Raw genomic sequence first — 22,378 nt, forward strand, 5'->3', positions numbered from 1 at the left:
ACGAAGTGAGCCAGTGCTGTGGGGAAAATGGCACTGAGGCTTGCTCGAAGTCAGGTGGCCACCAGCCTTCCACGTGAGAAGAGCACAGTATCTGTGAGGCACAGTGGCCCGAAGCACAGTAGGATGAGGTATGCCTGTGTATAAAAAACTAACCTGCCCAAGGTGACTGACTTACTGGGTAGATTGAGTGGGTTGCGTTACACATTTCACAGTCACAAAGGAAAAATTAACAATGTGAATGTGGATGGAGGTCTGGGGAAGGGCTGTGTTCTACTTGAGTTCTCTCTAACTTTCTACCTCTAGAGTTCAGTCCACTTGTTAAAGTTCTGTTTAAAAAAGTTAACTTACTTAACTGACATCTTTTACTCAACCCAATGATAGGTTTTGAGAATTATCAAGCTGTTTTTATAGTCTTCACTTCTTTCCACTATTTTAAATCCTTCTTGTTGCAATGGTTATCTTTTAAGTATTAATAGATTAAGTATGGATGGGATGACAAGGCACATAAACTAGTCATATGTAACGTAATCGTGTCTACTAATTGTAATTTACCAGCACAGTAAATCAAATAGTAGCATTTTTCTTTATGAAACTATGGAAGAATTTTTTAAATGCTATGTTTTTCTTTTAATTTGTTTTTGCTCGGGTATTTTCTATAAAAAAGAAAATTACTAAAAAAATAATTTTTCCTGGGTTTGAAAGATGTTGGGATGGAGGAATAATGGGAATTTTTTTAAAATTTAAAGTATTATTTTAAAATTTAAATTATAATGAGATGCCAGAGATCTCATTATATGACATTTAACGTAGCAGAGATCACACTGAAAGAAAATATATTTCCTCAGCAGAGGTCATAGATGGAAAAGTTCCCACTGCTTTGGGAATACCACGGCGTCAGACATTAGTACAGTAAAATCCATTATATGTAATGGTTAATTAAAATTAGATCCTTTCTTCAAGTAAATATCCCTTTATATTAAACTCAGTGATAAACAGTGAGCCCTTGCGAATGATTGGAATATAAAAGTGTACTGAATACAAGAGTTGGATATTAATTTTCTACTTTTTAAAAATGTATCAATTTTAGAGAGAGAGGAAGGGGGTGCGGGGACAGTGGAGAGGTGGGGGGGCATCGATTTGTTGTTCCATGTATTTATGCATTCATCGGTTGCCTGACGGGGGGCCGAACCCACAACCTTGGCATATTGGGATGACACTCTAACCAACTAAAGCTACCTGACTAGGGTTTCTGCTTGTTTTTTTAAAAACTTATTTCTCAGAACACTTAATGTATTAACATTTATCAAATAGATACTGGTCCTAGGCAAGGTAGTAGGTAAATAACATACATTATTTCATTTAATCATTGTAATAACTGTGTAAGGAAAGATTGTTTGCTGAATTTAAGTTCAGAAGATAAATGAGCTTTCATGTAACTTAAAAAGTCCATTCTTAGAGTTCAGTACAGATCTTTTAGTGAGCAAAAGGGATGTTTCTTTCTTAACTGAATGTAATTTTGTTAACATCCTAATGGAGAAGTTTTCACTTAATGTTTTTTCTTTTAAAAATAATGGAATTTTTAAAAAATGAAGGGCAGTTTTAATTTTTGGTAATCTTGTCAGACTTCTTCAAATGTAAGCTTTGTAGATCGCTGCTTGGTTAGGTTGGTAAATGATGAGGGGGGTGGCAGGTTCGGATTATTGTCAGGTGGGTTCTTGCTAGTTGGTCATTAGGAGCACTTATGTTGATTTACTGGATACACTAAGAGTTATTTGTGAGATCCTAAAAGTTAAGAACGTTCGAGTTGGAAAGAGAGACTTTACAAAACGAGCCCTTTCATTCTGGGTTAGCTGGGTACAGAAGCACGGTTTCCCCAGTGGTCCTTCATTTCAGAGGGATCGTTATGTACATGAAGAGTAATTAAGTACATATTCCAATAAAAAGTTGTTACCTTCTTTTACCAATCTGACATGAGGTCAGTTATTTGGTTTAGACTATGGATCTGGTCTGTGAATAAGACTGTTTTTCCTTCAGAACAGTAGTCACATACACATTAATAATAAAAACACCGGCAGTGTTTATGTAGTTCATACCGTTGTAGACTGTGTTGTCTTTCACAGATTCACACGCCGAAGCTCTAGCCCCCAATGTGTCTTTGAAGAGAGAGCCTTTAGGAAGTAATTAAGGTTCAGTGAGACAGTAAGTGTGGGGCCTCTTAAATGAAGAAGAAGAGACAGCAGAGCTCTCCCCCTGGGCACACGCTCCGAGGAGAGGCCACGAGAGGACGTAGTGAGAAGGTGGACGGCTTGCCGAGAAGAAAGCCTTCACCGAAACCTGGAGCTTTGCTCGTAGATTTCTAGTCTCCAGAACTGCGAGGAGATAAATTTTCATTGCTTAAGCCTCCTAGTCTATGATATTTTGTTATGGCAGCGTAGTAAGCATACTGCATTCCAAGGACTTATTTTAGAGATTTATGTGAGCTGAACTTAATTAGTACGAAGAGCAGTTTTATCAGACAGGTACTATTATTGTCCCCATTTTACAGATGAGAAAGCCAAAGCACAGTTAGGGTCAACGAACTTTCTCAAGGTCACACAGTTAGGAAATAATGGAGCAGGATTTGAATCCACACATTCTAGTGCCAAGATCCATGCCTGTAACCACTATTATATACTGTTTCAGGAATTCTTCAAGATAGAAAAAGTTGCTGTCAGCACACAGGAAAACTCCATAGTGAGAAGAAAATTATAGTGAAATGGTAGAGAAGGTGAAAAGGCAGTCTGTAGCATTTTCAGTTGTGAAAATTAGGTGCTTATATCTTCTATTATTATTTTTAAGTTGGATGCAATTATTTTTAGATCTGCAATTAATTTATTAAAGGATTAATAAATGAAATTTAAGACTTGTTTCTTATCCACTCTGTTCCTTTTCATCTCATATTCTTGCTAGTGAGTATGATTTGGGAGTTATTTTTTAAATCTGTTCTTTTATCTTTGTTTAAATAGAAGTCTGAAAGGGGGTAGTAGTTCTGAGTGTCTCATTTGAGATTCCATATTCAGTGTGCCTTTACAAAATTGGAATCATAGAGTTGGAAGGAACTTTAAAAGTCTAGCCTCTCTATTAATATAGGAATATACAGGCGAGTATTGAACCTTTACTTGCTATGTTCCCGATTATACAGAAAACAACTTAATCCATTTAATGAAGTCCTTGAGTAGATCGGATTCCAGCTAAGCTTTTTTCTTTATTTCTTTTCTCTGTTTTCTTTTTCCTCTGTATGGTGACATGTTTAGGCTGGCTTCTTAGCAGGATAGTTGCAGCAGCTCAAAGCTTCATATTTTCTACCACAGCTATAGAAAAGAGCACACTCTAGAGAAAAGAGCACTTGGCATTCTTAGAAACTTCATTGAAAGACTCATTGTTTCTTGTTGTCGCTAATTGAGTTTTGTGCCTGTCATTGAACCGCATGCCATACCCCAGAAAGATGGGATGTATTTGGTTGGTTTTGCCCAGTTAGGGCTCACCCCTGAAGCCTGTGCGTGGGGAGAGGGAAACGTTGCTGGACATAAGTTGGCACTGACACTAGTTTTCCAGCAGTGACTAGAGTCTGTATACGCTACCTGCCCGTGAGTCACTTAGTAGCTATTTTGGTTATCAGATCGGCAGTGCTTGTATTCGAGTAACCCTTATTTTACTTAATAGTGACCCCAAAGCCATTCACATAACTTTTATGACAGCATATTATAGTTCTGTTTCATTATTAGTTATTATTGTTAATCTCTTACTCTGCCTAATTTATAAATTAAACTTTATCATAGTTATGTATGTGTAGGAAAAACATAGTATATATATGGTTCAGTACTCTCCACAGTTTCAGGCTTTCACTGGGGGTCTTGGACTGTATCCCCTGTGGATAAGGGGGGGCTTCTGTACTCAGTATTGTAATGTCAGTTCCCTCAAAATTCAGATTCAGATTAAATCAATCCCAATAAAAATGACTTTAATGTATAAATGATAGACCAACTCTTGAACAAAGCATGTGAAATGGCACATTGTATAAAAAAACAAAGTTGAAGGACTTACACGACCTGAGTTTAAGATTTACTGTAAAGCTGCAGTAACGAGGACAGTATGATTTTAGCATAAGGACAGACACAGTGGAAGTGAATAGAAATAGTACTGCACACGCGTGATTAATTGATTTTCAACAGTCGTGCTGAGGTAATTCAGTGGGTAAAGGATAGTCTTTCCAATAGATTGTGCTGGATTCACTACACAATTGTGTAGTAAAATAATGAACCTTGGCTCTTCAACATCGTGCACAAAAATTAACTTGAGCCCCGACTGGTGTGGCTCAGTGGATTGAGTGCCGGCCTGCGAACCAAAAGGTCTCCAGTCGATTCCCAGTCAGGGCACATGCCTGGGTTGTGGGCCAGGTCCCAAGTTGGGGGTGAGAGGCAGCCAGTCAATGTATCTCTCACACATCGATGTTTCTTTCCCTTTCTTTCTCCTTCCCTTCCTCTCTCTTTAAAAATAAATATAATCTTTAAAAAATGCTTTAAAAAATGAACTTGAAATGGATCGTAGATCTAAACATAAGAGCTAAAAGTATAGAAGTTTCAATGGAAAGTGCTTGAGAAAATCTTTGTGACCTTGAGGTAAGCAAAGAGTTGAGAATACAAAAGCATAAACCATAAAAGAAAAAATTGATAAATTAGACTTTATGACAATTAAACATTTCTGCTTTCTAAAAGACAAAGAAAATGAAAAGGCAAGCCATAAGACTTGGAGATATATGTGATACATGTATATATGGATGTATTCAGAATATATAAATAATTCATATAGTCAGTAAAGCAAATTAGTCATAGGGAAATTAAAATTCAAGCTACATTTCAACATCCTACACACCCATCAAAATGACTAAAGTTAAAAGACAGACAATATCAAATGTTGACAAGGATGCTGGAGCAACTAGAGCTCATACACGGCTGCCAGAAGTATGAGGTGGTATACTCTGGAGATCAGGTAGTAGTTTAAGTTTTCTTACTATGTTAGATTGTTGCATCAGTGATATGCAGAATCATAAATTGAGTTTTAAGTTCTTATGTTCCATGAAAGTTTATGTAGGAGTTATCATACTTAAAATTAAAGTAGAATTTATTTTATGAAACTTACAGTGGTAGCCTTTGAGAACTGAATTGTTTCTTGGTCTTTTTTGTTAGGAATTTCTGTTTTTTCTTTCATAAGTCCGACTATTATATATTCATATATTAGAAAATCATCAGTTCCACTCATTTTTTTTCAAATTTATTGGGCCAATATGACTAAAGTTGGCTTTTTATAGTTTTCTTAATGTCCTCTGTATCTGTTTGTTGATGCATTCTCATTTCTTTTTTTGTGCTTTTTGTGTTTCTGTGACTACTTTTAAAAAATTGGTTAGTGGTAGATTCATTGGATAGGTATTTTCATAGAACTAATCTTGAATTTATTATTTAGACAGTTTTCTTCATTTCTAATTCATTAATTTCTGCCTTTAGCATTTCTGATTTCTCTGCTTTGTTCAAGTTTATCATTTTTTTTTTCTTCTTAGTAGAATGTTGTAAATTCAATTATTTTCATTTGTTCTTCTTAGGTAGTATAAAATTTTCAAGTTACGAGTTTTCCTCTTCAAATTGCTGTAATTGATTTCTTTGTTCTCATAATAAATTTTATTAATGTCTTATATATTCTGCAGTGGCATGTTTTATGTCTCCTTTGACCCAAGGATAGTTTTAGCCCTTTTTTTTTTCCAGTTGAAATCTTGGGTTGTCTACGTGAACAGTCCTAGTGATAGCCGGTATCTCAACTTTGTCTGTCTCTGCCTTGGGCTTTTAGCTGATGGCACAAACCTATAAACTTTGCAATAAGAACAAAAGATGGTACTCTTAAGGATTTATAATAAGCATGGTAAATATTTTGGACAAAATACCAAAGTAGAAAAATGTATATTTACATGATTATTCAAGAGATAGGGATATATGGATGATTTTTTTTATCTTCCTCTTTTTTACTTATTTATTTATTTATTGTTCAATTATATATGGGTGATTAAATGGCTTTAATAAAGTTTTCGTTATCTGAATAACAGCTGAGGACAAGGACAGTAAAAGGAGAGTATGTCTGTAATAACCCAGAATGGACATTCTACTTAATATCAACATGAAGAGAACTGAGTTGGGAGATGACCAAGGACTTTATCAGAGTGTGGTAGAGTATTTGTCTTGTTAGTGGGAAGATACACTTCTTGATAAGTTGAAGAAATTGTTAGGAGCACACAGACAAGAAAATGTGATGTAAGTGAAAGACAACTATTTATAAGAACATATTTGTATAGCTTTTTTACTAGATCAAAACATTAATGTTTTTTCAAATGCAAGCCTATCATATTTTTTGATACTTTATGATATTTATGATATTTTTTGAGATACTCAGATATACTTTAATTTATTAAATTTTTTTTTGTTCTCTTACACTTGTATAGCTTTAAAACTTCAAATGAGAAAACACTATTTACCTGGTAGGGAAAAAAATAGAAGGAAAAAGGAAACAGTAGTAACTTAAGTACTGTCAAATGCTGACTCCTAAAATATCACCAAGGTAACTTGTTGATAAGACAAAACTATGTCTTTGGTTAATGCTTACTTTGGGAAGGTAGACCACTACCTCACCAGAGCAGTAACCCACGAGATGGGGAAGGAAAAGGTTGCGGTGTTTATTGAGATTTAAAATCTGGTTGAAGATGGACCTTTCAATCGGAGGATGCTTGCTTACGATCCGTTAAGGATCATGACACAATAATTTAGCATTCGGAAACAGAATTTGGAGGCAGAGTTCAGAGTTTTGGGATGTAAGCCGTCATTTGATACTTTCTTTTGATGCGTTCGTGAATCTTTCAGGAAGCTTCTGGAATGAACAGTAAAATTATTTTGCAGCTTTTATCATTCTGAGCAAGAGACTCCTGAAACAGTAAACTCTTGATGAAGACAGTATAACGATAAAGTCATTTTAATGTAGATAGTAAGCTGTGTGAACGATTTTCATTCTCAGAAGATAGAAATAATAATTCCATTCCTGAGGTTGGGGAGGACCCATCTGCTCCCCATTGTTTATCTTTTTACTGTGCTGCTAGGCTTGTTCACTAATATTTTATTCAGAAGTTGTGCACTTACATTCATTAGTAAGATGGGCCTATTTTCTTGTCTTGTGTTTACGTACGTATCTAGTTTTGGTATTTGCTAGCTTTTTGTTATCCTCACCTGAGGGCTTTTTTTTTTTCACTGCTTGGAGAGAGAGAGGAAGTGGGAGAAAGAGAAACATCGATGTGAGAGAGAAACATCAATTGGTTGCCTCTTATTCACGCCCCAGCCAGGGATTGAACCTGCAGCCTGGTTATGTGCCCTAACTGGGAATCAAACCCGTGGTCTTTCTGTCTACAGAACGATGCTCCAACCAACTGAGCCACACTGGCGGGGCAGCTAGCTTTTTTGAATTAGTTCCTCCCTTGTGGAAACATTTCCTTCAGATCAGGATTGTTTCTTTCTTGAAGATGGGTAGATCTGATTATTTTGATTTTCTCTACTCACATTTTATTTTATGGTTTCCTTTTTCACTATGATCAACCTGCTTTTTGGTTGCTAAGGATTATTTCTGTTCCACGGTTATCTAGCCTTGTTGTGCTTGTGTTGTTATTTTTAAGTACGTATTTTGCCTTTTCTACAAATGTGTACCAGAAGAGCATTGTTGTCTTACGTCTTAGCTTATCATCTTGAACTACCCTCCCCATTTCTTGAATTAATCCTCCTCTTTTTAAAAAAATCTCATTTAGTTAAGTAGATAGATCTTACATTGTGACCAGGAAGAAAAGGACAATTATAATTTTAGTTTTGCTTTATCCTATTAGTTGTCACTGTGCCATCTTTAAGAAAATATATTAAACAATGTATATTATCTGTTTTTATGGAAAAGTGAACCATGTTGGATATTCTTTTTGCTCCTTATATTCCTATTATGATTTGCTTTTTATATATAAAATATTATAATAGATCTTATGTGAAGGGCATCATTTTGATGACAGTTTTTCCTCTCCAAACACAGGAAGTTCACAAATGGGTGCTACCATAGTAGATGCTTTGGATACCCTTTATATCATGGGACTCCATGATGAATTCCGCGATGGGCAAAAGTGGATTGAAGACAACCTTGATTTCAGTGTGGTGAGTATACGGTTGATAACCTCTCTGGTTGACTATGAAAGGACAGTGTCTAACCATAATAGTTTTGAGCACTATGCTAGCAGTTTAAGGATATTCTAAGTCCTCCTTTTTCTTTGGGGATTATCAGTTATTTAACTTTTGCATAAAATACACGCTCTCACCATCTTCCTTCTACTTTTCTTGCCCTTATTTGAGGCAGTGTGTTAGGGCAGTGGTTCGGGGGAGAACACAGTGGACTAGAAACATGAGGAAAGCATAAGCTGTAAATAATAAATGTTTTGTTATTATTTTAAAGACTTAATATTTGGTAAAGCTTTGGTGAACCTTCCTGAGTAGTCCTAGGCCTAGCTTAGTATTTCGTCACAGGTGTCAAATGCTACTGCTTAGGTTTGCAGCCCAGCACAGCTACATTCTAGCGGTGTGACTTTGGAAAGTTTCTCATTCTTTCTAAACCTATCATAAAATTTTACTACCCCAGTGCAATATTGTGAGGATTATTTGAGATAATCTGGTACATGTAAAGTGGTCATTAAATGGTAGCAATCATTTTCATTATTAGCAGTCTTCATCTGAAGATGTGTGGACTGTTGAGTGTCTCATTACCGTCTCTCACGATACTTGTGCTCACTGACCCTCCGCCTGCAGTCAGAGGTCACTCCTTTTCTGTGTTTTTTCTCTGGCAGAGTCTGCATTGTTTCCGTTGTGCTTTAAATCCGTAATTATTTCTTCTCTGTTGTTTTTCCTGATGCTAACTAGACAAAACTGATAGCTCTCTTTTATATTGTTCAAGCATTTTGGACATAGAACAATTTTTATTATCGGGTAGGTTTAGGTTTGGCTGAGTGGCAGAAAACCCAATATAAAATAGCTTAAACAAGATAGATGTTTATTTCTCTTTCATTCAAATTAAGCACAGAGATACGCTGTTTAGAGCTGATTTGGACAGCTCCTTGATCACCAAGGTCCTAGGGTTCTTTGTCTTGCTGCCCTGTCAACTTCAGTGTATAGCTCCAAACTCCTGGGGCAGCTGGTTCCTCCAGATAAGGGGGGGAAACCTTCCAATTGCCGAAAAAAGGAAGGGATAGAGAAATATATGCGACTGTTCTTTAAGGACTCTTCCAGAGAGTTGATCACCTACTTTTGGTTGTGTACCGTTGAGTAGCTCTTACTCATGTGGCCCAGCCTGCCTGTAAAGAGAGGCTGAGAAATGTAGTCTTTTTTTTTCCTGTTTGGCTATGTAGTCCTTGTTAGGTTGTACTTTTTATATCTTGTTTAAGAAAACCCTACTCCAGGGTCATGAAGATATATTACTCTATTTAATTATAAATATTTAATATTTGCTTTTGCATTTAGGTCTTTAATTTATGTGGATTTGATTTTTATGTAGGTCTAGATAGGCCCTATAATTGACCCTAGTACTGTTTATTTCTCCAGTATTTATACATGCCACATTAGTCATGTTAATGTGTTATTCCCTGTTGGCTTTTTTCTTTATCCCTACGTCATTATTAAACTGTCTTAACTACAATATTTTTGTGAGAAGCTTGATATCTATATTTGAATCTTGATGTATGGTTTTGTTTCTCTGGGAAATTATCTTAATTCTCTGTTCTTTGGTATTTTGAGCTCTGGAATACTGTTGAATGATTTTGATGAAGATTGCATTCAATTTAAAGATTGATTTGAAGAGAATTGACATCTGTGCAATTTCAAATACTCCTGTTCAATAATGTGGCAGGTGTATCATGCCTAATAATTTGCTGGCATATCATTTTTATCAATTGGTTCTATCATGAACCAGAATTATACCATTTATTTTAATTAGAGGACTTACTTTTTGAAATTGTTAACCAAATAACGGGGAACCGAAAAAACAGAAAGAGACATTGTGGTATCACAAGAGGTAGTCACTACAGTAAACAGCTACCACCCCTGAGACTTTGAGAACAATGTGAAGGGATTGGGATAATTAAAATTTAGTTAGTTAAAAATCTGTTTCTGGTTCCATAGGAGTTCTTAGAAGGGCTCTCTCAGGGCTGGTCTCTAACTTCTGAGGGGAGGTTATCCCAGTGCTCTGTATTGCCAAGGGCCGCGCAGTGAGGCTGCTTTGGAGATTGTGTGCATGTGGCAGGGAACCTGGAACCAACTGCCACTCCCAGGGTGAAGACACTGTCAGAAACTAGAGGTAAAGTGGACGGAATAAGTCTCTTCTCTTTCTTCTAGCCTTGTATGATCTTAGTAAACCTCCTGTTGGCACAGCCTGTAGGACAGCCAGCCGGCAAGTGAGAGCTGCATTTGCAGAGTTCCAGTTCCAGTATTAAGAAAGTAGAGAACAGATAATGGATTGAACCGAGAAAAGATAGCTTACTAGTTAGCACCGTCCGTCCTTTACCATCCCTTTACTTTTAACCTCGTGTATTGTACGTTTAGCTGTACATTATACGTATAGCGGTTTTTTGATTGTTACTTTTATCTAGTCTTGGACACTTTTAACTGTTAAATTTGAAATAATTACATTTATTATATCATATTTGGAGTTGGAGCTTCCATCTTTGTTTGGCTACCTATATTATTATACTTTTCATTTGCTTTTACTTTCTGCCTTTATTTTGGATTAAATTACTTCATGTTTCTTTCCCTTCTACTAGTTTGACATTTATACTTTTCATTTTCATTAATTTGGGGGTTGCTCTAAAATTTTATATGTATTCTTATCAAAGTTTAAAGATTTTTTAAATTTATTGATTTTAGAGAGAGAGAGGAAAGAAGAGAGAGAGAAACATGAATTTGTTTTCCACTTATGTATGCAGTCATTGGTTGCTTCTTGTATATGCTCTGACCCGAGATCGAGCCCACGACCTTAGCACCTCGGGACAATGCTCTCCAACTGAACTGCCTGGCTAGGGCCTCAAAGTTTAAAATCAGTCAGACTGGCTGTCCTCTTTCTGAAGAACATGAGGAACTCAGATTGCTTTAACTTAGCTCATCTCCCTCTTGTCTTATGTGCAATTCTTATCTAGTTAGTCCCAGCTTGTGTTTAAAACTTCCAAATAAAGTAATGAATAAATACATATATTTATTGAATGCTTCCCCTGTAAAAGGCATTGTTCTAGATTTTGTGAAAAAAGTAATGAACAAAACAAGAGTCTTGCCCTGACTGTGTGGCTCAGTGGGTTAAGTGCCAGCCTGTGAACCAAAAGGTCGCCAGTTTGATTCCCAGTCAGGGCACACGCCTGGGTTGTGAGCCAGGCCCCTGGTGGGTGTGTGCCAAGAAGCAACTGATCAATGTTTCTCTCTTAAATTGATGTTTCTGTCCCTCTTTGCCTCCCCCTTCTCTCTAAAAATAAATAAAATCTTTAAGAAACCCAGGTTTATCTCTTTCTTTATCTTCTAGTTTTGGGAGAAAAACACTTGTTAACCTAAAAATAAAAAGCTAAAGTGAGAGGCAACAAGCATTTATTTGGGATCAAAAAGAATTGCTGTCTGGGGGCATAGATTTAGGCAGAAACCTAAGTTATGTTCCAATTAGGAGGGAAGGCAAGGGGTTTTTATGAGACAGGAAAGGAGAATAATTATGTGATTAGAAGCAAGGAACTTCTATTGGTGCTAGTAAGCTGGTTATTCTGTAGCTATACACATGGTAGTACTAATTCTAAAGAATGTTCTTAGTTTTTAGTCTGTGTGGTCAGGATTTCTGCTAGCTTAAAAACAGCTGTTTGGAATATAATGTTGGTTTGCCCAGTTCATAGGTTATTTTTGTCCAGTTTAAATGTGTATTCCAAAGGTTTGAGGAGTAAGGCGTAGCAAGTAATGTCTCTAGGATGGTGGCTCTGTCTGTTTTGAAATGGCTCCATATATAACATTTCTCACACAGTGAACAAAGATTCCAGGTTATAGATATTATCGTATATCAGTTGGTGATAAGTGTTGTGGAGAACAATAAAGAGTAAGTAAGACTGGAGTACGTAGTGCTGGGGATTGCTGTTTTACAGGGGATGGTGATTGAAGGATGCTGTTAGGGTGACGTTTCTGAGAGGAGACCCAAGGGAAACCATGTGCATATAAGGCTCTTTCCTAACAGATATTATAGCTGGGTATGGAATTAGAGATTGATGATTATTTTCTCTTAAACTTCTAAAGATACACTTCCATTGTCTTTCAGTTTCTGTTAGGCTGTTGAAAAGTACCTAATTTTTCAAAGATAATGTCTTTTTCCCGCTGTTTTAATATTTTATTTTTTGCTCTGGTGTAGTGTAATTCCATTACTGTGTGTCTGTTATTTTTTTAAAGATTCATTGTATCAGGCGGAGGATTTATGTTTTCATCAATCTTGGAAGGTTCTCAATCATTACTCCTTTAAATAATGCCCTTCTCCCATTCTCTCCCTACTCTCCGTCTAGAACTTCTCTTTTCTTCTGTCTCTCTTGTGAGGGAAGGTATGAATTTTACAAGTAAAGGATTATACAGTAATTAGACAATAACTCTTAATTAGGGAAGTAATGCAGTGTCAAGGATATTTGTGATGAGGGATTATTTTACTATTTTATATTGTGTTGTCAGAAAGATCCTCAGTGTAAAGATTGGCACAGGAGATTGGCAATTCTGGAACAGCAAGTAGACCCATTTGGTAATAAAAAATTGAGTCAAAGGAATATTGGTGGGAGATGGCACCAGAGAGGCTGTGGGGAATCTGATTATGTTGGGTGTTATCAGTCAATTTACTCTGAGTGTAGCCGGAAGTCATTGTAAGGATTTGCACAGAGTAGTAACCTAATCCGATTTAAGATTTAAAATACTCACTCAGCTCTAGGATACTGTATAAATAGAGTGTAAGCAGAAGGGTAAGGATGAAATCAAGGAAACTGGCTAGAAGATTATGAAGGTGATAGAGGACCTCCCTCCCTCTTCCCGTCCTCTCTGTATTTGTGAATGTCTATCACTATGTACTGTGTATTGGGAATATGTGGAGTAATATAAAGCACTTTGCTTTTGAGGATGCGATGTGATGACAGTTATGTTATTAAAAGTACATTGTGTTGTGAAAATTCTATACTAGAGAAATATATTCGTGTTATCAAATGTGTTCTGTCCATGAATGTTGGAAGGACTTCAAGGTAATATAGAATTCCTTTTAATTTTTATTAAAAAATTAATGATAAATGTTATCTATATATTGGTCAGTTGTGTATATTCTTTGAATTCTTTGGTCATGGTCTTTGCCACTTCTACTTTTTCTGTATATTAGAATTTTTTGCAACATTGTCTATTTTATAACTAAATACAAACAGACTCTATGTAGTAAGGCTATTAACACTGCTGTGTTTATACCAGATTTCCTGTTTGCTTTTTAATTTTATTCATAATTTTTTTTTCTCATGGGTAATTTGCATTTGGGGAAATTCAAGTCTTTCTATCATCATTTGTTATCAATGCTGTTGATTTTAGCTTACAAAGAACCTCTTTCTCAAGGAAGTCTACATACTGTTATATTATTCAAATTAATTTCTTTTTTAAAAAAAGATTTTATTTATTTATTTTTAGAGAGGGGAAGGGAGAGAGAAATAGAGGGAGAGAAACATCAATGTGTGGTTGCCCCTTGCGTGCACCCTACCAGGGACCTGGCCTGCAACCCAGGCACGTTCCCTGACTGGGAATCAAACCAGTGACCCTTTGCCTCACAGTCCGGCGCTCAATCCACTGAGCCACACCAGCCAGGGCCAAGTTAATTTCTTACCTAGGAAATATTTTCTCAACATTATTAATTGAACAATGCATCATCCTATCATTTTTTTCTTGGTGCATCTTTTAACATTTATTGTTATTATATATTAGGAAAAATATTTACAGTTCATGAGGAGAGATAGAAGTGAAAATGGATGTTACGCTGTAGTGATTAGAACAAGGAGAGGACCAGTAGAGAGGGCTAATTCTAGAATCCAGCAAGTAGACACTTTCAGGAGGAGAGAAAGTAGTCAACAGTATCAAGTATCTTTTTTTTTTAAAACTGACTTTTCACTTTTTTTATTGTTTTTTTTTTATTGTTATTGTACAGTTGTATCAAATATCTTGATAGTTTCACAATAATATGTAAGGGACATGAAAATGGCCCATCCTTTTTGGCAATTAGGAAGCAGCAGGGACAGTAAGGGAGGAGTGCGATGCATTAACAAATGGGAGGGGAGATTACAGTCAGTTGCATGAGAAATGAAGATGTAAAAAGTGGAAGAACATTTTCCACAGGATGTTTGCAGGAAATATATGAAGTATTGAAAACATTCCAAAAACTATAAAGTTTCAAATGTATGTGAATATTTTCAATATGTTTTCACAGAATTCAGAGGTGTCTGTGTTTGAAGTCAACATTCGATTTATTGGAGGCCTACTTGCAGCGTATTACCTTTCAGGAGAGGAGGTGAGCAAAATCAAGCAACACATTGTTTCTTTTGGGGAAGGGCTTGTGAGTGGAATTTAATAAAACGAAAGATTCCCCCAGCAGCGTATCGCTTTCTTAATTGTGGAATACTGAACTAATGTTAAGGCTTGCTGAAAGAACTGGAGGCTATCAGGACTGTTCCTTGGGAATTAGTCAGTTTTTCATTTTGAGAATCTCAGTAATACATAAATCCATCGCAGGTCTTAGCTTCACATACACCACGTCTCTTTGCAGGAGTGATCCTTCTCCAGGATGTTGCCACTGCAGTTAATTACATGGTTGGAACAAAGGGGGGAAATTAATAAGACTGTAATTAAGGAATGAATCAGGAAGATTGAATGCGGATACTCCTAAGACCAAAAATTAATTATTAAAACTGTCTGTTTGGAAATTGAATACAGGTTTATTTTATTTTTTTTGCTATATATTAAAAAAACAAAATACAGCTCTGAATTCTCCTTTCTGGAAGTCTTGGTGTAACACACACAGACAAGATATTTCTATTTTGTTTTCTGAGAAACTACTTTGCCCATGTATTAATTGGTTTGTTGGCCTAAATAATTGTAAGAGCTCCTTGTAAATTCAATAAAATTCATCTTTTGTTATATGTGGTATAAAGATGGATTTCATGTTATCTTTAGTCTTTATTTTTTGTGTTTAACCTTAAGTCGTCTCTTTTAGGACTTTTTTTTAACCTTTATGGCTTCTAGATTTTGTTTATTAGAAAGCCTTCCTCATGTCTGTTATTACAAAATAAAGATTCCCATTTTCCTTCTGGATTTTTATGATTTTATATGCTTATATATAAATATTTTATCTATGTTGTGTTCTTGTGTAAAGATTGAGGTAATTCTATACTACAATTTTTTTAGAAGTAGTATGTTTGAAGATGCTGGTAGTTAATATAAATATTATATACCACATCTATTTAATTTGTAATTTTACTGTCAGACTTTATTATGTAACTTCATTATCCCTGCAACCTGTCTTTCTATAGCCAGAACACTTGAGTTCACGTTTAATAAAATTTAAAAAGTCAGCTGTACTCTGGCCAACAGGTTTTTAAACTTCAATATGTATCAGAATCACATAGGGCATTTTTAAAAAATGAAGATTCCAAGCTCTGCTCTCAGGGCTGTGATTCAGGTCATTTAATGTGGAGACCATCACTTATGTCTTTTATCAAGACTTCTTGTTAAGGGTGGTTTTGGAAATGGTGCTTCTGTACTTTGGGAAACTTTGACCTTAGCATATTCGAATAAAATCATTGTAAATTAAGTGATAGTATTTTTAAGGTTAGGTTTATTGAGATATTACTTGTTACATAGAGTAAAATGCACCCATGTTAGTGTGTTCTTCTATGAGTTTTTTTTTATTTTATTCAGTTACAATTGTCTGCATTTTCTCCGCATCCCTCCACCCCACCCCAGCCAATCCCACCTCCCTCCCCCACCTCTACCCTCCCCCTTGATTTTGTCCTTGTGTCCCTTATAGTAGCTCCTATAGAGCCCTCTCCCCACTGTCCCCTCCCCACTCCCCTCTGGCTATTGTTACATTGTTCTTAATTTCAATGTCTCTGGTTATATTTTGTTTGCTTTTTTCTCTTGTTGATTATGTTCCACTTAAAGGTGAGATCATATGGTATTTGTCCCTCACCGCCTGGCTTATTTCACTTAGCATAATGAGTTTTGATAGTGAATACAGTCCAATCACCACCAGCACAATCAAGATACAGGAGAATTCTTCCCAGAAAATTCCCTTTTACTGTTCATAGTCACCCCACCCCCTGCTGCCTGCCTACTAGTTACTTAGCTGCCTCAGTTATCAGCTTGACTGTCATGGTGTCACAGTGTTTGTGTCCAGGCGACCCTCGTTTCAATGATGGTCGCGAAGCACAAGAGCAGTGGTGCTGGCACTTGGGGTGTGCCGAAGAGAAGCCGGAAAGTGCTTCCTCTAAGTGGTTGCAAATTCTCTCAGTTTCTGTTAATCCAAAAGTCTGTAAATTCTTTTCTTTGGAAAGATACTTCCTCTGTATGTAATGTTACATCCCCTAGCCCCCCACCCCCTTTGCTGCTGTGGCTCCCTCTCAGATTATCTGTTCATATATTGTTTTGTATGAAGAGTTCGAGTGGTTTTACTTTTCTTATTTTTGGAGGGACAGTAGGATTTATTTATCTTAGTTGAGGTTCTCTGAACTTCTTAGATGTATGGTTTGATATTTTTTGGAAAAATTCTCAGTCATTATTTTTTAAAATATTTTCTTCTGCCTCCTTTGTCTCCTGATATTACACATAATTATTCTGTTTGAAACTGTCTCATAGAATTGGTCCAAAGGTTGTGGGTTATTGTTAAGCTGAAATTGTCTCATATCTCTTGAATTTGCTGTTCTTTTTAATCCCACTCACTGCTTTTTTATTCCTTGTGTTTCAGTTTGGCTAATTTTTATAGCCCTATCTTTAAGTTCACTGACTGTTACTCCCAGCTCTATTCAATCTACATTTGAGCCTGTTGAAGGCATTTGGCATCGCTGTTACTTTGATTTTTAAAAAATTAGTTGTAGTATTTCATTTGACTTTTACAGTTTCTGTTTCTCTGTTATAATTTCTCATTGTCTTTATTCATGTTTTCCACCTTATCCACTGTCTTTTAACATAAGTCATAGTCATTTTAAATTCTGTTTCAACCTCAGAGTCTGGTAGGTTGCTTGCTTTGTCTCTAGAAAGTGGATTGTTTTTTTCTTGTTTTCTTAGGTATTTCATAGTTTTTGATTGAATGCCAGATACTGTGTATGGGGCAGTACATAAAGACTGCGGTTAATGGTGTTTTGTGCCTGGATGGGCATGCCTGTGCTGTCTGGAGTTGAACCAGGTGTGGGTTTCTTACTGCTGAGATTACCTGCAGTATACCACTAGGTTTAAATTCCTCTGTCAGTGCCTTGTAATTAGAGCGGGCCTGGTTTGCAGACAGGTTTTTCTCAATGTTCTTGCTCTACCACAGGTATGCCTGTGCCTCAGAGGGGGGTCTCTCTCTATACGTAGCTTGCCCTTACCCCAGCTGTCACTCCATGCTGCCTGTCCTTTATGTCCATGCTCTTTTCTGTCTTACTGATCTGTATCAACATCAGCATATCTGTGTCTGTCTGTCTAGCCGGGAGTTCACACCAAACACAGTAAAGTTCATTCTAGTTTTCGTCCTTTTTATATTTCTACTTTTCTGACAGTAAGAAACCTGCCTTCTCATATCCCTTATTTATCTATTTATTGGCTTAGTGTTGCTGTACAAAACCACTTTCCTGACCTTGCCAGGCTGCTGCTTTGTTAGTGCACCTTCTTCACGTGGACCCCTCTGGGGCTTCACTCCCCTTGCCTGGTTGGTCTTACTTTCTTCCTTTTGGTCCCAGCGCCTCCCCAGGACATTGCTACCCACTCCAGTCACACCTTCTGGGCTTCGACCCTTGACTTCAGGAGATTCTGGAGTGAATATTAAGCAATGAAGGGAGGAAGAAAATGGAACTATTTTGATGCCTTCAATTTTAGATTTTTGCAGATGTCCTTGGGAAGGGAGAGCATTTTTCTTCTTACTTTTATGCTTATCTAATTATGTAGAAGTACTAACTATTTTGTATGTAATTGGCATACCTGATTAATTTTCCTACCAAAAGGCATATCATTCCAAATTAATCATGAACAGCTCATGAAAGGGTAGTGTCAGCCGTGGCTGTTTCACACTGAGCTCCCTACATGAAGGTTGAAGGAAAATGTTGACGTTTTGGTTGCTCTTGTCATAGGAAAACAGTAAATGCTGAAAAATGTTACCAGTATTGCTATTTCTGCCATTTTTATGCTTCCGACTTCAAGAAGAAACATTCTGAGGTAGAGGAAAGTATTGATACACATGCTTTGGAGTTAGATGTTTGAGTTCCTACTCTGCCCCTCTTTCATAATGATATTTGGTAAGGCATTTACCTCCTATAAGGTAAATGCATCTATGAAAATGTGAGAGCGTTCACTTGAGAGTTGGGAGGTCAAGTTACATGTCAGTGCCCAACATAACACCTGACTCAGTATTGCTTTATTTTTCTTCCTCCTCCAGCTTTTTCCTATGTGGTGACTATTCTTTGTTTCTAATGGGTGGGGTATCCTTTAATTTATTTTAAATAGGTATATTAATTTGTTAGGATAGGATCTACTCAAAAATAAAGAGAACGTGTTTTACTTTTGTGACTTTCTCATACAATAGAATATTACTGACTGTTTTACTTTTCTCCTTGATCATTGTACATTGAGAGCTCGAATCTATATGTTCTAGGAAACCAGTGAGTCCCTGAGGTCTGCTAAAAAGAAATAAAACATAAAAAAATAAATTGAATATGACATTATTGTAGTACCTTCAGAAAACAAATTCCTATGTCTCTCATAAGCCAGAAAAAAAATTGCCTATAATTTATAACATGGCAAAGAGCCCCTCCTATAGAACATTGTACATGTGTTCTGTGTTCTGGTGCAGGGCACCAAGTGGGGGTTATACGTCATCCTAACAGAGTGTTCCTCCTCTTCTCTTGCCTTATTAATATCATAAATGTGAAACTTTATCACTGTATTTCCTTAGAACAAGGCTATTCGTATTAAATATTCACAAGTTTAAAAGTCTTGATGATTTATTATGTTTACTTGCTGCTAGCCTCAGACACGCGGCGCATCTTTTACAGGATTGTCTCCTCTCATTTTTTAATGGGTATCAAAGTGGCATCCCTTCCTGAGGAAGATGATAACCATTTATGTGGATAACTTCATCTGAAATCTGTCAGAAAGAGTAGAGAAATGGTTACATGGAGTTTAATACGTATTTCACAGATAATAAAAACAAAATAAAAGATATAATACCGTCAAAATCTTTCTTTACCAAAACACAAATGATACTGTATTGCCTATAGGGTAAGATCATTTCTGAATAAGTTCATGGGTATTTTCTAAGACAAAGAGAATATCCCTTTTTCACCTAAAGTACTTTAAGAAAATTTCTGAAGTTAAAAAAAAAGGAATGTAAAATATTAATTTTTTCTGGTTTAAATATTAGTCATTATTATCCTACAGCACTATTTCTTATTTTTGGAAAAACCTGAATTTGCTCCAAAAATTGTTACTATTTTTTTTCTTTTTAAAAGATTTTTATTTATTTATGTATGTATGTATTTATTTATTTAATGTATATATTTATGTATTTATTTTAGAAAGGGAGAAAGAGAGGGAGAGAAACAACAATGTGTGGTTGCCTCTTGCACGCCCCTAACTGGGGACATGGCTTGCATTCCAGGCATGTGCCCCAGACTGGGGATCAAACCGGCGACTCTTTGGTTCACAGGCCGGCGCTCAGTAGTACACTGAGACATACCAGCCAGGGCCAAAAATTGCTACAGTTTTCATTGAAAATTCAACATCTTCATTTTCTACGGAAGTGCTGGTAATTGCACAGTACATTCCACTATTCTTTGCTGACTCAGATAACATTTTAAAATAGACTCTCCAACATTTTCCTCTTAAAAGTGAGAGTTCATCTACATGTTTGTATGCATTCATACATGTTCAAAGTCACAATACTAATAACAGTTCATAGTTGATGATTATGGTTATGATTACTGGCTTGACAAATCAGAAGACAGTTTGGAGTCACCTGCCACAGGAGCTAGAAATTTAGGGATGAAATACGGAAGGAGTGAACCAGACAGGAGAAACCCCAAATGCTGCATGTAGGAGACTATGTATTTAGACCACATTGTTCCCTTTATTTTTATACCATAATTTTCTGCCTGAAATAAGCTCTTATCCTTCTACTTGATGCCTGGTAAAGAACTTCAAGGCCCAACTCAAGGCCCAGTTTACTCTATTTATTTTAAACCACTCTATTGAGGTTAACTTGCATATAATAAAATGCACCCACTTTAAATGTATGGTAATTAAATGTGTAGGTCGAATTGTAACAAATATATGATAATTTGTTGGAGGGAATACAGATGGTAACAATTTTTGGAAAATAATTTGGCAGTGTCAAGTAAACATTTAAAATTTAAAATTTTCTTTGACCCAGTGATCCACTTTTAGGAATATATTCTCTAAAGGTAACATTATGGATACATAAGGTATACTTAGAAGGATATTTCATTGCAGTGGTGTTTGTAGTAGCCAGAATTTGAAAAGATCTGAATATTCATCTAGGGGAGAATGGTTGAATAAATTAATACATCTCTTACTATAGAATGCTGTACAACTATGAACATACTGTAAGTTTAATAAATGACAAGGTCTGTCTAGAAAAAGTCCAGACATTGTTAATGTAACGAGAACAGTGTGCATGACATTGATACAACCTGGCAGCCAAGGAGCGTGGACTGGAATGCACATGCATGAACAATGATGACCTCACTGTACTAGTCAGTGGGGGTGGTAGATGCCATTGAGTGAGCATGTGTACTGTGTAGTTGCAGCATTCAAAATGACTGAGTGAGTAGAGCAACAAAGCTGTATCAAACTTTGTGTTAAGCTTGAACGTTCCTCTGCGGAAACTATTCGGATGATTCAGAAGGCCACCGCTCCGGGCAACTGGTGGTAGGCAGCTTCATTGTGACAACGCTCCTGCTCATACTTCACGTCTCATGCAGAGTTCTTTTGGCAAAACATCAAATCACCCAAGTGGCTTAGTCCCTCTACAGCCCAGATTGGAGTCCTGCGACTTCTGGTTTTTCCCCAAATTAAAATCACCTTTGAAAGGGAAGAGACTTCAGACAGTCAGATGAGATTCAAGAAAATAGGATGGGACAGCTGATGGTGATTGGGAGAACTGTGTGAGGTCCCAAGGTGCCTACTCTGAAGGGACCTGAGGCATCATTGTCCTACATACAATGTTTCTTGTATCTTCTCCAATAATGTCTCTATTTTTCATGTTACATGGCTGGATACCTTCTGGACAGACCTCATATTTTAACGAGGAAAAATAGGCTTGCTCTGCAGGGGTGTGTGTTTTCTGTTCACCAGTTAGCCAATGTATTATTTTGGGTAAGAGATGTGGCAGCTTGGGCTAAGATGGTTTGTAGAGGTGAGAGACATAAATGATTTCAAGTGATTTGGGAGTTATATTAAAAAGGATTGGTGATATTTTGGAGGGAGGATGAAGCAAAAGGAAGAGTTTGTTCTGTCTCCAGATTTCTGGGTTTTGGTACTAGACTGACGGTCTGAAATTTATTAGATATTGAACGCTTTAATAATTGGGAGAAGAAGATCGTCAGTTCATTTTATGTATTTTGAGTGTGAGGGGTTTTGTTACATTTACTTGGAAACAGATAGTAGACAGATGCAGTAGATCTGGTGCTTAGTGGAGAAGTCTTGACTCGAGATATAAATTTGGGAGTCATTTGCTGTGTAGATGGTAATTGGAAACAAGCACATGTGAAATTGCTCGTGGAGGCAATTTAGGGGATAGGGAGAGAAACAACGTTAAAGGTCAGATAGGAGGAGGATGAGTCAGTGAGGAAGTCAGGGAGATTATAGGATTACTGAACACAATGGAAGAAAGTATTTTAAGGAGGAATAGCTCACTAATGTCTGAAAATGCTTTTTGCTCAAATGTGTGGCTAATTCTTTGCAAAATCCATTTCACTGAAATGATGGGGCTGAAGCCATGTTGAGATGGGTTGAGG

General features: G+C 36.6%; 1 protein-coding gene across 1 annotated transcript in view; it reads left to right on the forward strand.

The window, feature by feature from the left end:
* The window catches only part of MAN1A2 (mannosidase alpha class 1A member 2), a 123,975-nt gene that overhangs the window by 34,346 nt on the left and 67,251 nt on the right, over positions 1-22,378 (forward strand). The window contains exons 4-5 of the mRNA XM_024570613.4: positions 8,137-8,255; positions 14,587-14,667. Coding sequence (XP_024426381.1) covers positions 8,137-8,255; positions 14,587-14,667 — 200 coding nt within the window. The remainder of the gene's footprint in view (positions 1-8,136; positions 8,256-14,586; positions 14,668-22,378) is intronic.

Source organism: Desmodus rotundus, chromosome 12, assembly GCF_022682495.2.
Source record: "Desmodus rotundus isolate HL8 chromosome 12, HLdesRot8A.1, whole genome shotgun sequence".
In the NCBI taxonomy this organism is placed as follows: Eukaryota; Metazoa; Chordata; class Mammalia; order Chiroptera; family Phyllostomidae; genus Desmodus; species Desmodus rotundus.